The sequence below is a fragment of the Chrysemys picta genome, chromosome 11, assembly GCF_011386835.1.
Source record: "Chrysemys picta bellii isolate R12L10 chromosome 11, ASM1138683v2, whole genome shotgun sequence".
Lineage (NCBI taxonomy): Eukaryota > Metazoa > Chordata > Testudines > Emydidae > Chrysemys > Chrysemys picta.
In genome coordinates, this window is record NC_088801.1 from 41,345,108 (window position 1) to 41,359,679 (window position 14,572).

The 14,572-nt window shown below is 43.6% G+C and overlaps 1 protein-coding gene across 3 annotated transcripts in view; it reads right to left on the minus strand.

Annotated features, from left to right (window-relative positions):
- Positions 1-14,572, minus strand: part of GPR155 (G protein-coupled receptor 155) — a 55,019-nt gene that overhangs the window by 18,058 nt on the left and 22,389 nt on the right. For 2 of the 3 annotated variants that reach the window (XM_005300426.5, XM_005300425.4), the window contains exons 3-7: positions 12,973-13,372; positions 5,825-5,990; positions 4,103-4,258; positions 1,974-2,057; positions 186-306 (exon numbers count right to left, since the gene is read on the minus strand). In XM_005300426.5, coding sequence (XP_005300483.2) covers positions 186-306; positions 1,974-2,057; positions 4,103-4,258; positions 5,825-5,990; positions 12,973-13,372 — 927 coding nt within the window. The remainder of the gene's footprint in view (positions 1-185; positions 307-1,973; positions 2,058-4,102; positions 4,259-5,824; positions 5,991-12,972; positions 13,373-14,572) is intronic. The other variant, XM_042860723.2, reaches the window with a different exon arrangement.

Here is a 14,572-nt window from a genome sequence, read left to right on the forward strand (position 1 = left end):
CTGTTTGGCAATGACCTACCACTGTACTGAACTGTGAACATTTATAATATTATATAAATGATTAACATACAATGTGAGGAAAGATGACTCTGCAGAGTACAATCAATTACTCTAGAACATTAATTGTACCCTACAATACTTATTTTTACCACATGAAAGCAGAAGTTTTTCACATTCCAACTTACCTGTCCACAAATAAGTACTATAAAGCGAGCTGTATAACAAGATGAACACCAGAATCTGCAGAGTGATGTTTCTCTCTCTAATAATGAAATTCCATATCACCATTCCAATGCAGGCAACAACCTGTGAAAGGAGAGTGAAGCTGCCATCATTTTTGTATTGAAATGAAAATATTAAGGGAAAAATAAATAGTGTGGCACAGATACAATAGTTACCAAAAATCCACTATCTGCAGCCAGACAACTGAATTTTGTTTGAATTTATGGATTCTTAGATATTTAAAAATGAGTTTTGACAGCATTAAAGCAGTGCAATAGTGGCCTCAAGTTAAGGCTATGTCACTGACATGAGCATCTGTTTTTCAGGGATTTTCTATTTTTGACAACAAACATACTCTAGAGTTAGAGAAACCTGAAGGAAGAGGGTTCAGAAAACAAATTTTATACAATGTATTACACACCCTTTTTGTCTAAAGTGTTTTAGGGGCACTGAAAAAAACCCTGAGATTGATAGAGGTTTGGATATCTGGGAGAATTACCAGGTAAATAATTCACACTTGGGGACACAACCTGTCCAAGGATAATCTTAGTAGTGAAGAGGCCCAGATAAATTACTATGATAAAAATTTAAGAACAATAACCTTTACAGTTGAAGTTAACTTGCAGTTATAAAAATGAAGTGTCCGATTTAAACAAATCATATTTGAAAAGGATGACCCCATAATAGTCAACGGAGCCTCACGGGTTTTAATATTTTGTACTATATATTTCTATCAATATTATACTTAAGAAAAAGGTCTGCTGCATATGCACACAACAGGCACCATCATCCTCCACTGAACTCAATGGGAGTTTTGCAGTTGACTTCCAGGAAAGAAGGTCCTATGTGTTCTTTTCTCCCAATGCTAGGCACATGTAACTCACTCCTACTTGTAACAATGGGAATTACATATGTGTATGGAGAGAACAGTCCCGCAACTACTGTATGAATTTATGCTGCATGTTTATGATCCTATCTATATGACAGGCAAGAGTAACATTTGCAAAGCATGGGGAAAAAAAGCACACACACAGATTCCAGTGAGTAAAGGATGGTTCAGTCTTTTCTTGTCTCACAGTACATGGAGAATTCTCATGCAATTTACTCCATTTACACAAATCTTGCAGCGGAGACCTTATAAATCCAAATCTTTTCTGTCAAGTCTGAACCTTAAAGATCCCATGGCTCTTTTCTCAAATACAAGGTTTTGCTCGGTGTCCTTGGCCAACATTTCCCTCTCACTGTTGGGCCATCTGCTGTGTACCAGATGTCCTCAAGTGGCTGACAGCAACCAAATGAAGATGGCTTCATTTCAATGGTGCTTAATGTATATATAGATTGGGAAGCATTTTGGGATGAAAAGGTAGAATATATCTTTAGAGATATGATTAACACCACTTAGAATTACACATATAAAATTGAGAAAAGAATGTATCCCAAATCTGAGCTTTCCCTTTGAATTTCCTCTATTTCTCAGTATGAGACACAGTTCTATCAGAAAGACTTTAATGTCATCATCATCATCATCATTTTATTCAAACAGAATCACAAACAATTGTTCTGTACAGTAAATACTACACAGTCTACTACACAAAATCTCTGAGGCATAGTAACACTGAAGCAATTTAGAAAGTAACGTGTTAGATCTTTTTTCCCTTCATTATATATATAAGTAATCTCTGTGTGGAAAGCTTTTTCAGAAAAAATAAAAGCTTCTATCTGAAGTTTTTTATATTGTACATGGTACTGACCTGAGCAATGAGTAAGTTTGTCGTCAGCATATGAGGAAGATGTTTATATTTCTTACTCAAAAGAATAACAGTAAGAGACCAGATCTGAAACACACAAAAGAAATAAGAGTTCAATTTAGGACTTTTAAAAATTAAGATGAGCACTCAGGCTTACCATACTGGAATTAAATATCCAACAAGTCATTTCCTTTTGTTCTTAGGTAACAAAGCTGGAAGAGTCAGCTCTATGCCACCTGCTCCCAGTCCCTTTCCCATAGGGGACATAGCCACAGTGCAGTTCTGTGTGCTTGGGATGGTGTGACTTGGGAAGGCTAATGTAGTGCCCATCTTTAAAAAAGGGAGGAAGGAGGATCCGGGGAACTACAGGCCAGTCAGCCTCACCTCAGTCCCTGGAAAAATCATGGAGCAGGTCCTCAAGGAATCAATTATGAAACATTTAGAGGAGAGGAAAGTGATCAGGAACAGTCAGCATGGATTCACGAAGGGGAAGTCGTGCCTGACTAACCTAATTGCCTTCTATGATGAGATAACTGGCTCTGTGGATGAGGGGAAAGCAGTGGATGTGTTGTTCCTTGACTTTAGCAAAGCTTTTGATACGGTCTCCCACAGTATTCTTGCCGCCAAGTTAAAGAAGTATGGGCTACATGAATGGACTGTAAGGTGGATAGAAAGCTGGCTAGATCGTCGGGCTCAACGGGTAGTGATCAATGGCTCCATGTCTAGTTGGCAGCCGGTTTCAAGTGGAGTGCCCCAAGGGTCGGTCCTGGGGCTGGTTTTGTTTAATATCTTTATTAATGATCTGGAGGATGGTGTGGACTGCACTCTCAGCAAGTTTGCAGATGACACTAAACTAGGAGGCGTGGTAGATACGCTAGAGGGTAGGGATCGGATACAGAGGGACCTAGACAAATTAGAGGATTGGGCCAAAAAAAACCTGATGAGGTTCAGCAAGGACAAGTGCAGAGTCCTGCACTTAGGACGGAAGAATCCCATGCATTGCTACAGACTAGGGACCGAATGGCTAGGTAGCAGTTCTGCAGAAAAGGACCTAGGGATCACAGTGGACGAGAAGCTGGATATGAGTCAACAGTGTGCTCTTGTTGCCAAGAAGGCTAACAGCATTTTGGGCTGTATAAGTAGGGGCATTGCCAGCAGATCGAGGAACGTGATCGTTCCCCTTTACTCGACATTGGTGAGGCCTCATCTGGAATACTGTGTCCAGTTTTGGGCCCCACACTACAAGAAGGATGTGGAAAAATTGGAAAGAGTCCAATGGAGGGCAACAAAAATGATTAGGGGTCTGCAGCACATGACTTATGAGGAGAGGCTGAGGGAACTGGGATTGTTTAGTCTCCAGAAGAGAAGAATGAGGGGGGATTTGATAGCAGCCTTCAACTACCTGAAGGGGGGTTCCAAAGAGGATGGAGCTCGGCTGTTCTCAGTGGTGGCAAATGACAGAACAAGGAGCAATGGTCTCAAGTTGCAGTGGGGGAGGTCCAGGTTGGATATTAGGAAAAACTATTTCACTAGGAGGGTGGTGAAGCACTGGAATGCGTTACCTAGGGAGGTGGTGGAGTCTCCTTCCTTGGAGGTTTTTAAGGCCCGGCTTGACAAAGCCCTGGCTGGGATGATTTAGTTGGGAATTGGTCCTGCTTTGAGCAGGGGATTGGACTAGATGACCTCTTGAGGTCCCTTCCAACCCTAATATTCTATGATTCTATGACTTCTAGGAGACTGTTATTGCTGGGGCAAGTTAAAGCTGCTCTATCATGTGCTGAAGGCTGCTTGCCCCTCACAAACAAAGGGGTGGAAAAGATGCTGAAAAGCCACCTATGCCTCCTTAGGGGTGCTCAGGATAGGAGGATCTGGCGCACGCCCTCTCTCTAATGCCCTAACCACTGGACCATCCTTTTTTACTACCACTTAGTGTTCATGTTAGCTTTATGGTGGACCATTTACCCTACACTAGGGAGCCTCTTTCTTCTCTCCTCCCCTCTCCTACAACAGGATAAGAGTGATGAAATGACAATTTTGTCTTTCAATTACCTGGCTTGTTGTTTGTCACTACCTTACTGCCACTTAATGTGGTTTTGGTATTTTCTTCGCCTTACTGTATTATCAATACTTACCAGGGAGACGAGACTGACAATACTTATATCAAAGCTAACGTTTTGGATTGCAGATGCCAGTGGGCTTGGATCCATAGATGGAATGGTCAATAGCCAAGCAGAAACATACATGATAGGAGCAGACACAAATGTGCTTATCACCATTCCTGAGGTAATCTGCAAAGAGAAATAAAGAGGAGACAGTGGAGAAGATATCAAATCTCTAGTTAAATTATGTTTTTACGAAATACACTATGGGCAAAATTCTACCCTGGTCTTAAATACCATATGGAATTCTACTGAAGTCAATGTATTGCATAGTTAGAAGATCAACTAGAATTTGGGCTATGAATTGAAGGAAATACATCCATTTTTTGCAGACAGTTAAGAATAAGATGAACATCTTGTAACGAGCGTAATCAAAAACAACGTCCATTTGGGAGCCCTCTCTGCAAATTCTCATAAATTAACAGTGCATTCTCACACGAGTAATCCCGATGACTCCAGTACAGGACTGGGCGCACGCAGTACAGTGCTGTGTGTCACAGCTTAGTCTCTCCCTCCAATGCACAGCTTTATGTTTTACATTAACAAAATTTGGTTGTGCAGATGTGCATTTTCTGTCACTCAAATTCAAGAAGGGAAAAAAAGCCTGGATGTGTTTATAAGTTACTTATATTTTGATTTTCCATGGCTTCCTTGCTTTCAGAATTCACACGGCGGAAGCAGTGGAGACACACCAGCCCTCTGACTAAAAAAGGGACATTGCCAAGGTTGGTAGACACAAAATTCAGCCTACAATGCTTCGTTATTGTATCTTTCTTGTATATTTTTGCAAAAATCTGTGTAGTTCTTCTAAAAAATTAAGACAAATGTTTTAATATTATTTTGCCTAGAAGGAATATTGAAAACAATCAAACAGTTACAAATGCACATGTATATAGGGCCAGATTCTGGAACTATGTGAAATGCCACTCCAAAATGCTGCTAAAAAAGCAGCATCAATGTGTGCCCATATTCAAGGCAGCAGGAGCTCCATATATAGTCTATTCCCCAGAGTCTCTCTCTCTCAGCATCTTGAATAGTCTATATGGGAAGCTGTGGATAGGAGCCATTTGCTGGGTCTGGTAATAAACATGATGCACCCTGGCTACTTGGACTTTCCACCCTGAAGCGTATGGGGAATACCTGTAAGAATTTGTCTCACTTCATAAAACATCGCTTCTGTTTAAGAGTTATTTTTAATAAATCCAACAGGTAAATTGGAGCAGTGTCCTCTGGATAAGGAACAAGAACTACATGTTTTTATCATAAGGTTTAACCAAACGGGAGAGTCACTCTAGGTGGGATTTTCAAAAGCTCATAGCAGTGACCTAATTCAGCTCCCACTGAAGCAAGTGATAAAATTTCCATTGGCTTCAACAGGAGCATATAGAATTTTCCTTATGCTTTAAGTTATTTCAGTCCACATATTTTTCTTAATCTAGACTCTAGGAATAGGATCTTAGGTTTAAAAAAAAATCTGTCTTATGTGAACACTTGAAACAGAAAGCAGAAAAAAATTGCATGGTTTAATTGTTAATTTGAAATGTAATTCATATTTTGATCCCTGGGGAGCATAAGAGACCCAGATGTGTCTATATTATGAAAACTTAACTTTCTCAAAAGTTTGTATTAAAAATATTAGTTCAGTAAAATTAAAATCAAAATTAGTGCGGAGTTTGCTAAATGTCAGGCACATACAATCTCTACTTCCATATTGAACTGGTTTGCAAAGATAGCCACGCCAGGTGCTGCTGGAAAGACTCCATAGAGAAATGCATAGTTCGATAAACTGGTGTGGTTGACTAAGCTGTCGTTCTTGTCCAACAATTCCACCATCTCTCTACAGAAAAGTGGCATCATCAGTCTGAAAAGGAAAGAAAAAATGAGTACACATTACTCACTTAAGTGACATTTCCCTGCATTGCTTTCACCTCAAAAGGGGAAATTTCAGGCGTGTCTGAATAACAGTATTAAATATACAAAGAAAAGAGGAACCTCACTTTCAGCAACTGGATACAATGGTATGTATGCACAAAATCATGTTCAAAGAAATATATAATAGAACTCCAACAGTAAGTTTAGATACCTGCTAACTACTGCAGCATGAACTAATACAGACAGAAGTAGATTCCAATCTGAGGCCTGGTCTACACTATGAGTTTAATTCGAATTTAGCAACGTTAAATCGAATAAACCCTGCACCTGTCCACACAACAAAGCCATTTATTTCGAAATAAAGGGCTCTTAAAATCGATTTCTGTACTCCTCCCCGACGAGCAGAGTAGCGCCGAAATCGATATTGTAATTTCGAATTAGGGTTAGTGTGGTCGCATTTCGATGGTATTGACCTCCGGGAGCTATCCCACAGTGCACCATTGTGACCGCTCTGGACAGCAATCTGAACTGGATGCACTGGCCAGGTAGACAGGAAAAGCCCCGCGAACATTTGAATTTTATTTCCTGTTTGCCCAGCACAGGAGAGCACAGGTGACCACAGAGAGCTCATTAGCACAGGTAACCATGCAGGCCAATAATTGAAAAAGAGCACCAGCATGGACCGTACAGGAGGTACTGGATCTGATCGCTATATGGGGAGAGGATTCAGTGCTAACAGAACTTCGTTCGAAAAGACGAAATGCCAAAACTTTTGAAAAAATCTCCAAGGGCATGATGGAGAGAGGCCACAATAGGGACTCAGAGCAGTGCCGTGTGAAAGTCAAGGAGCTCAGACAAGCCTATCAGAAAACAAAGGAGGCAAACGGCCGCTCCGGGTCAGCGCCGCAGACATGCTGCTTCTACGCTGAGCTGCATGCAATTCTAGGGGGGGCCGCCATCACTACCCCACCTCTGACCGTGGATTCCGAGGCGAGGGTAATCGCAGAATCCTCTGGTGTGGCTGATGAGGACGGGGAGGAGGAGGAGGAGGAAGATGAGCTTGCGGAGAGCACACAGCACTCCGTTCTCCCCAACAGCCAGGATCTTTTTCTCAGCCTGACTGAAGTACCCTCCCAAGCCAGTACCCAAGACCATGACCCCATGGAAGGGACCTCAGGGGAGTTTACCTTTTAAAATATAAAGACATGGTTTAAAAGCAAGCGTTTTTTAATGATAAATTTGCCCTGAGGACTTGGGATGCATTCGCGGCCAGTACAGCTACTGGAAAAGTCTGTTAACGTGTCTGGGGATGAAGCGGAAATCCTCCAGGGACAGCTCCATGAAGCAAAAGCCTTTGCAGAAGGTTTCCGGGCAGTGCAGCCTTATTCTCTTCTCCATGGTAGGACACTTGACCACACCATGCTAGTAGCAAGTAATCTGGTATCATTGCATGACAAAGCCTGGCAGCGTATGGTCGCGGTGTTTGCTGGCATTCAAGCAACATCTGTTCTTTATCTCATTGTGTAATCCTCAGGAGAGTGATATCGCTCATGGTAACCTGGTTGAAATACGGGAATTTAATTAATGGGACAGAGATGGCCCAACCTACTGGGCTGTTTGCCTGTGGCTGAAAAGAAATATTTCCCTGCAGTTAGCCAAGCGCGGGGGGGGAGGAGGGGGGAGGAAGGGGGAATTGGCGCTGAGCTTTTCACGTTTGGCTAGCAGGGTTCTTCCCTGATACCAGCCACACGGTGGGGGGGAGTGATAAAGCGATCATCCCAGAGAATTGGATTGGGGAGGGGGGTTAGTTTGTTTTCTGCTGCTGAAGGTTAACAGGAAAACCGCAGCAGTCAACGGGCTTTGCTTGGTATGTGGGAAAGGAGGGCGCAGAAGCCGAAAGACAATGGCTTACCATGACCGCATGCAAGCCGAATTCTGTTGCCCGGACCTGCGTCTGTGATCTCTAATATCAAAGCCACAGGCACTCAATATTAAGATGGAAAATGCGACCTTGTACTGAAATCACATGTGCTATGTAATGTGAATAGTGTTGTTCACCGTGAAAGAGTGTAAGCATTGTTCTGTAAAATGTATCTTTTTTAAAACTTCTCTCCTTTTTTCCATCCCTCCAGCAGCTGCAAATTTTTCAAGCCTCCCTCCTCCATCCCGAAGGCTATCTCAGATAAGGCGGCGGAGAAAGAGAATGCGAGACGAGATGTTCTCGGAAATAATGGAATGCACCTGCAATGAAAGAGCTCATTTGAATGAGTGGAAGGACACGTTATCTAAGTACAGGAAAGATGCCAGTGAACATGAGGTCATGAGGGACGCTCGAGATGAGAGGTGGCAGGCTGCAATGCTGGGGCTGCTGCGTGATCAAACGGACATGCTCCGGTGTCTGGTGGAGCTTCAGGAACGGCAGCAGGATAACAGAGTGCTGCTGCAGCCGCTGTATAACCTCCCTCCGTGCACCCTCTCAGTCCACCCCAGTGGACAGCCCAACCAAAAGGCTGTCATTATATTGACTTTTTTCAGTGGCCTTTTACTTCCCTCCTATCCTCCTCCCAAACCCCACTCGGGCTACCTTGTCGGTTCTCTCCCTATGTTTATAATCAATTAATAAAGAATACATGATTTTTAAACGATAGTGACTTTATTTCCTTTAAAAGCAAGCTGTGATTTAAGGGGGGAGGGTGGTTTGCTTACAGGGAATGAGTTAATCAAGGGGGCGGGTTTTCAACAAACAGAACTTTCACACCGTAGCTTGGCCAGTCATGAAACTGGTTTTCAAAGCTTCTCTGATGCGCAGCGCTTCCTGGTGTGATCTTCTAATCGCCCTGGTGTCTGGCTGCACATAATCACAGTCAGGCGATTTGCCTCAGCCTCCCACCCCGCCATAAAGGTCTCCCCCTTACTCTCACAGAGATTGTGGAGCACACAGCAAGCAGCAATAACAATGGGGATATTGGTTTGGCTGAGGTCTGAGCGAGTCAGTAACGAGCGCCAGCGACCTTTTAAATGTCCTGACTCCTGTCCAGGCTCCGGTGCCAAGATAGGGATATGGGTTCCATCTATCGCCCCACCACAGTTAGGGAATCCCATTGCAGCAAAGCCATCCACTATGACCTGCACATTTCCCAGAGTCACTACCTTTCGTAGCAGCAGCTCAGCGATGGCTTTGGCTACTTGCATCACAGCAGCCCCCACAGTAGATTTGCCCACTCCAAATTGATTCCCGACTGACCGGTAGCTGTCTGGCCTTGCAAGCTTCCACAGGGCTATCGCCATTTGCTTCTCAACTGTGAGGGCTGCTCTCATCTTGGTATTCTGGTGCTTCAGGGCAGGGGAAAGCAAGTCGCAAAGTTCCATGAAAGTGCCCTTACACATGCGAAAGTTTCGCAGCCACTGGGAATCGTCCCACACCTGCAACACTATGCGGTCCCACCAGTCTGTGCTTGTTTCCCGGGCCCAGAATCGGTGTTCCACGGCTATAACCTGCCCCATTAACAGCATGATCTCCAAAGCGCCGGGGCCCGCGGTTTGATAGAATTCCACATCCATGTCCTCATCACTCTCGCCGCCGCAGCCTACTCCTTGCCACCTGGTTTTGCAGGTTCTGGTTCAGCATAAACTGCACAATAACGTGCGAGGTGTTTACAATGTTCATGACTGCTGTTTTGAGCTGAGCGGGCTCCATGCTTGCCGTGGTATGGCATCTGCACTGTTCACCCAGGAAAAAGGCACGAAACGTTTGTCTGCCTTTGCTTCCCTGAAGAGAGGGGGAGGATGTACCCAGAACCACCTGCGACAATGTTTTTGGCCCCATCAGGCATTGGGATCTCAACTCAGAATTCCAATGGGCGGAGGAGACTGCGGGAACTATGGGATAGGTATGGGATAGCTACCCACAGTGCAACGCTCCGGAAATCAACGCTAGCCCCGGTAGATGGACGCACACCGCCGAATTAATGTGCTTAGTGTGGCCGCATACATTCGACTTTATACAATCTGTTTCCAAAATTCGAATTCTGTAAATTCGGATTAATCCCGTAGCGTAGACATACCCTCAGAGTCACCATATAAATCTTTGAAAATAATTTTCTCTGGTTTTCAAGCCAGTCAATATGAATTTTGTACGAGCACAATCGAGATCAGAATCTTATCCAGAATCTTGTTTGAGATAACCAAGTCAGAAAAAAATTTCCACATGTCAGGCAGCCAGATGGAGCATCTGAAAACAATCTAGTTCCTGGCATGATTTTGGAGATGCTGTGTCACAGAGGCAAGTGAGAGCTCTGCTATTTTTAGCATCCTTGTCATCTCCCAAACAGTCCATAGATCAGCAAAATTGCAGTAGACTGAGAAAGCCTACACATACTTTGCTCTGCTAACTGAAGGAAAAATGCCATATAGTGACAACTGCTCCTGGGGGAAATCCCACAGGATGCAGAATAAAGAAGTGGGCAATCATGCATGTTTGAACAGCTTGCTCTAAGAGTCCATTGGTGAGCATGAACTTTACAAACAAAACAAAGCTACAAATATTCAGGTTAAACAATTTTGGGTATCCTGCCCCTTCTTAAAAAGAACAAAACAAACAGCAAGCATCTAGTGTAAGTGGGAAAGTCTTCTATGTGGTGAGCTGAGATTCTTTGAGCTTAGCGGAGTTCTTCTTGCAAAACTGAAACAGCATTCACCGACTACACAGTAAACCTTCCTATTTAGTCACCAAACATCAGAGACAATTTAAAACTGACTAACTCTCAAATAATTTTTTTATAAGTTGCACTGAGAACTAGAATCTCTTTAGGACAGTTGTCACCAACTGGTCGGATCGCGATCAACTGGTCGATCCTAGAGGATCTCCCAGTCGATCGCGATCTCCAGCAATATGGCTGCCCACTAATGCAGACTCCCTGCCTACCCCAACCCCACACCGCTCCCGGAAGCGGCCACTGCAGCCCGCAGTCTCTCTCCGCACGCTGCTCCTGCCTGCGAGCACCGCCCCAACAACTCCCATCGGCCGGGAAAGCTATGGGGACGGTGCTTGCAGAGAGGAGCAGCACACGGAGCCATGTGCCCCCCTCCTCCCACCCCGCTCCAGGGGCCGCAGGGGCATGTTGGCCCCTTCCGGGAGTGGTGTGAGGCCGGGGTAAGCAGGGAGCTTGCCTTAACCTCGCTGCACCCGCCGCCGATTGGGAGCCACCAGAGGCAAGTGCTGCCCGGTGGGAGGCCGCACCCCAATCCCCATCCCTGAGCCCCCTCCCGGAGCCATCACCCTGTACCCCCTGCTGCACCACAACACTCTGCCCCAGCCCAGGGCCCCCTACTGCACACAAACCCCCTCCTAGAGCTTGCACCACAACCCCCTGCCCCAGGCTCAGCCCAGAGCCCCCACTCACACTGCAAACCCCTTGGCCCCAGCTTACAGCCCGCACCCCCCGTCTACCCCCAGCCCGGTGAAAGTGAGTGAGGGTGGGGGGGGGGGGCGGAAATGGAGTGATTGGGGCGGGGTAGATCCTGAGTTGCCCTTAGATTCAAAAAGTGATCTTGGGCATAAAAAGGTTGGAGACCACTGCTTTAGGGTATAAGCCTATTTTGTCATAATATGCGGAGCTGCTTTTTGTGCAAAGTCAAAGACCAAAAGGTGATTGCCTAGAGTTAGTCTCCTAACTCCTTGTTAAGATATGTAAATAAAAATTTACTTGATTTTCAGAGGTGCTGAGCATCCACAAATGCCACCTGAATTCATTGGTAGCTGCAGGTGCTCACTCACCACCTTTGAAAGTCAGGCAAGTCCCTAAACATAGAATTCTGAGCCTATCTTTAGGCATCTAGGTTGGGAAATATTGGCCATGATTTTCCAAGCAAGGGGGGGAGGAAGGGGAAGTTTCCCTTAACAATGCTGTGTCAAGACACCATCTTTTTTGGATGGGGGTGGGGGTGGGGGGAAGAGAGGGAATGGGGCAAAAAATCCACACAGATGTATATAGGCCTAGTATTAAACAAAAAATAGCATGGACATCAATTAATTTTCTTTCATATTCTTTTCATGTGTCCAATTCACAACTTCACTATCACTGATCTGGGTTATGCATGTTAATTATTTTTACTCTGCCAACATCTAAGCTCCTCTTCAGATGATGTTTATATTTCTTTGACCAGAGGCAGCTCTATGTATTTTGCTGCCCCAAGCACGGCAGTGAGGCAGCCTTCGGCAGCATGCTTGCAGGAGTCCGCTGGTCCCGCGCCTTCGGCGTACCGGTCGCCGAACTGCCGCCGAAGCTGTGGGACTGGCGGATCTCCTGCAGGCATGCCGCCGAAGGCAGCCTGACTGCCGCCCTCACGGCGACCAGCAGGCCGCCCCCCCGCAGCTTGCCGTCCCAGGCACGCGCTTGGTGCGCTGGTGCCTGGAGCCACCCCTGTCTTTGACTATATCAGAGCAGTAATACTGTGATGTGAATTGTAGCTTCACAGCAAGCAAAGAGTGCACAGTTCAGCAATAAGAACATTTATCTTTATTTAGTCAGTGCAGAGAGATGGCAGAAGTTACTTCACTGGCAAATTGGCTGAACTTTAAAGGGAAACTATCATCTACTGATACTCAAAATTTAGATTTAAATAAACAGTTTTATAGTCTAATGTGAACAGAAGTGGGTTTTAAAAATAATTTAATCCAAAATTATTTGGGGAATTTAAATATTGTAGCACAAGACGTTAAAATGACTCAAAAGCAAATAGGAACGAATAAAGCTCACCAGTTTAGTTTCATTGTTTAAGCTAAGCAAAATACAAAAACTAACCAAGCAGTTTGGAATGAAAAAGTAAGTTTTAAGAATATAAGATATTAGTTGCCAGAGATATGGATAAGTATTAGTAATATTGACTGTCTATTTAATGCTTTTCTAAATGTTGAGATATACAAAAAATATTGAAACATGTAAATACAAAAGTAAACACCTCAAACTTACAGTTTAGCTGTGATGAGAAGAATCAGTGCAACAAACGCATTCTTGGTCAGTTTTTTTATTTGTCCCACCATGCTGAGTCCAAGGTAAAAAAGTGCTGAGCCAGAAAATGAACTAGCTAGTCCATCAAGGAAATTTTCAAGATATACTGGAATCTTCTGGCCAAGAATAAAATTTGAGGCAATTCCTATGAAGACCATGAATACTATTGGGTTCTGCAACACTCGAAGGAGACCGAGTCCCACTATTTTCATTTTGTTGTGCAACATACTGCGATTATCTCGCCATTTCTGGATTTCACAGAAGATAAACCCAATTGGGTTTAGCATCATAAGAGATATTGGAGCCACTAAGTAAATGTATTGGAGATATTCTGGGTAAGTGGTTTGATATAAAGCTTCAACTAGAAAACAGGAAATGGAAAATGATTATTGACAATACTTTAACAAAAATATATGATTTAATATTAAAATGAATGATTGTCTCTCAAATATACAAAAAGACGTTCATACTAACCATATTAGCCTAATTAACAGTTGAATACTTACAACTAGTGCAAGATGACAGTGAAGATATAAAGAAATGCCTGGTTAATTGCCATTAGACCATAGATATGCATTGAAAATAATAAACATGATAAAAGATTAACTAACCCATGTTGCTTTACTGTACTATGAATACCCCAAGGGCCAGCTGACAGAATGATTCATTTTGAAACAGGGTTCTAATATTGCTGTACAACACCAAAACAATACCATCATATACCCTCTACTGTAGATTGTTCAGCATTTCAGATAAAAGAAATTGTTTTTGCTGCACATTCCAGAATCATGGGAGAGTCATTGCATATTAATAGCACAGTTTGTGTAAGAGTCCAATTTGCAAATTGTTTTTCTTCTTACAAGTCTTTTAGATCTCTTTGAAATGTACCCAGTGGATATGACAGGTGTAATTCATCATGGTGTATTTATGCTCACTTTATGGCACTCCATATAATAAATTAAAAGATAAATTAGTGCAAAACAAATAAGCAGTGTTCGTGTTCTGGGACTACTCAGGTCAGGAGCTGGAATTTAGGCATCTTAGGTTCTGTTTCCATTGACAACAATTTGGTGTGGCCTTGAATAAACCACTTAGGGCTCCCACTTCAAAGGTACTGAGCACACACAGCTCTCATTGAATTCTAAAGATCAGGCCATTAACCACTTTGTGACTCACTTTACACATCAGTATAAAGGGTGTATGATTTGTATCCTCACAGGATTGCTGTCAAATAATTAGTTAAAGGTTCATATACACTGTAGCTTTAGCAATCCTTCCCAACCCTTTTATTATGTCACGTCTTCAGAGCAGAGTCTGTAGCTTCTGTATATTCTGCAGATGCCTAGCACACTTCTGGGCACTGTAAAATAACCAGTAAAATACTTTCAGAACCTTGGATGAAAGCAGTGAAAAAAGTGCAAGTTATTAGGATATGCTGCGCTACCACTGTAGCCATAGTGTAGACACTTCCTACATCGATCGAAGGGTTGTTTCCATCTTTGTAGTTACTCCACCTCTCCAAGAGGTGGTAGCTACACTGATGGAAGAATTCTTCTGACAA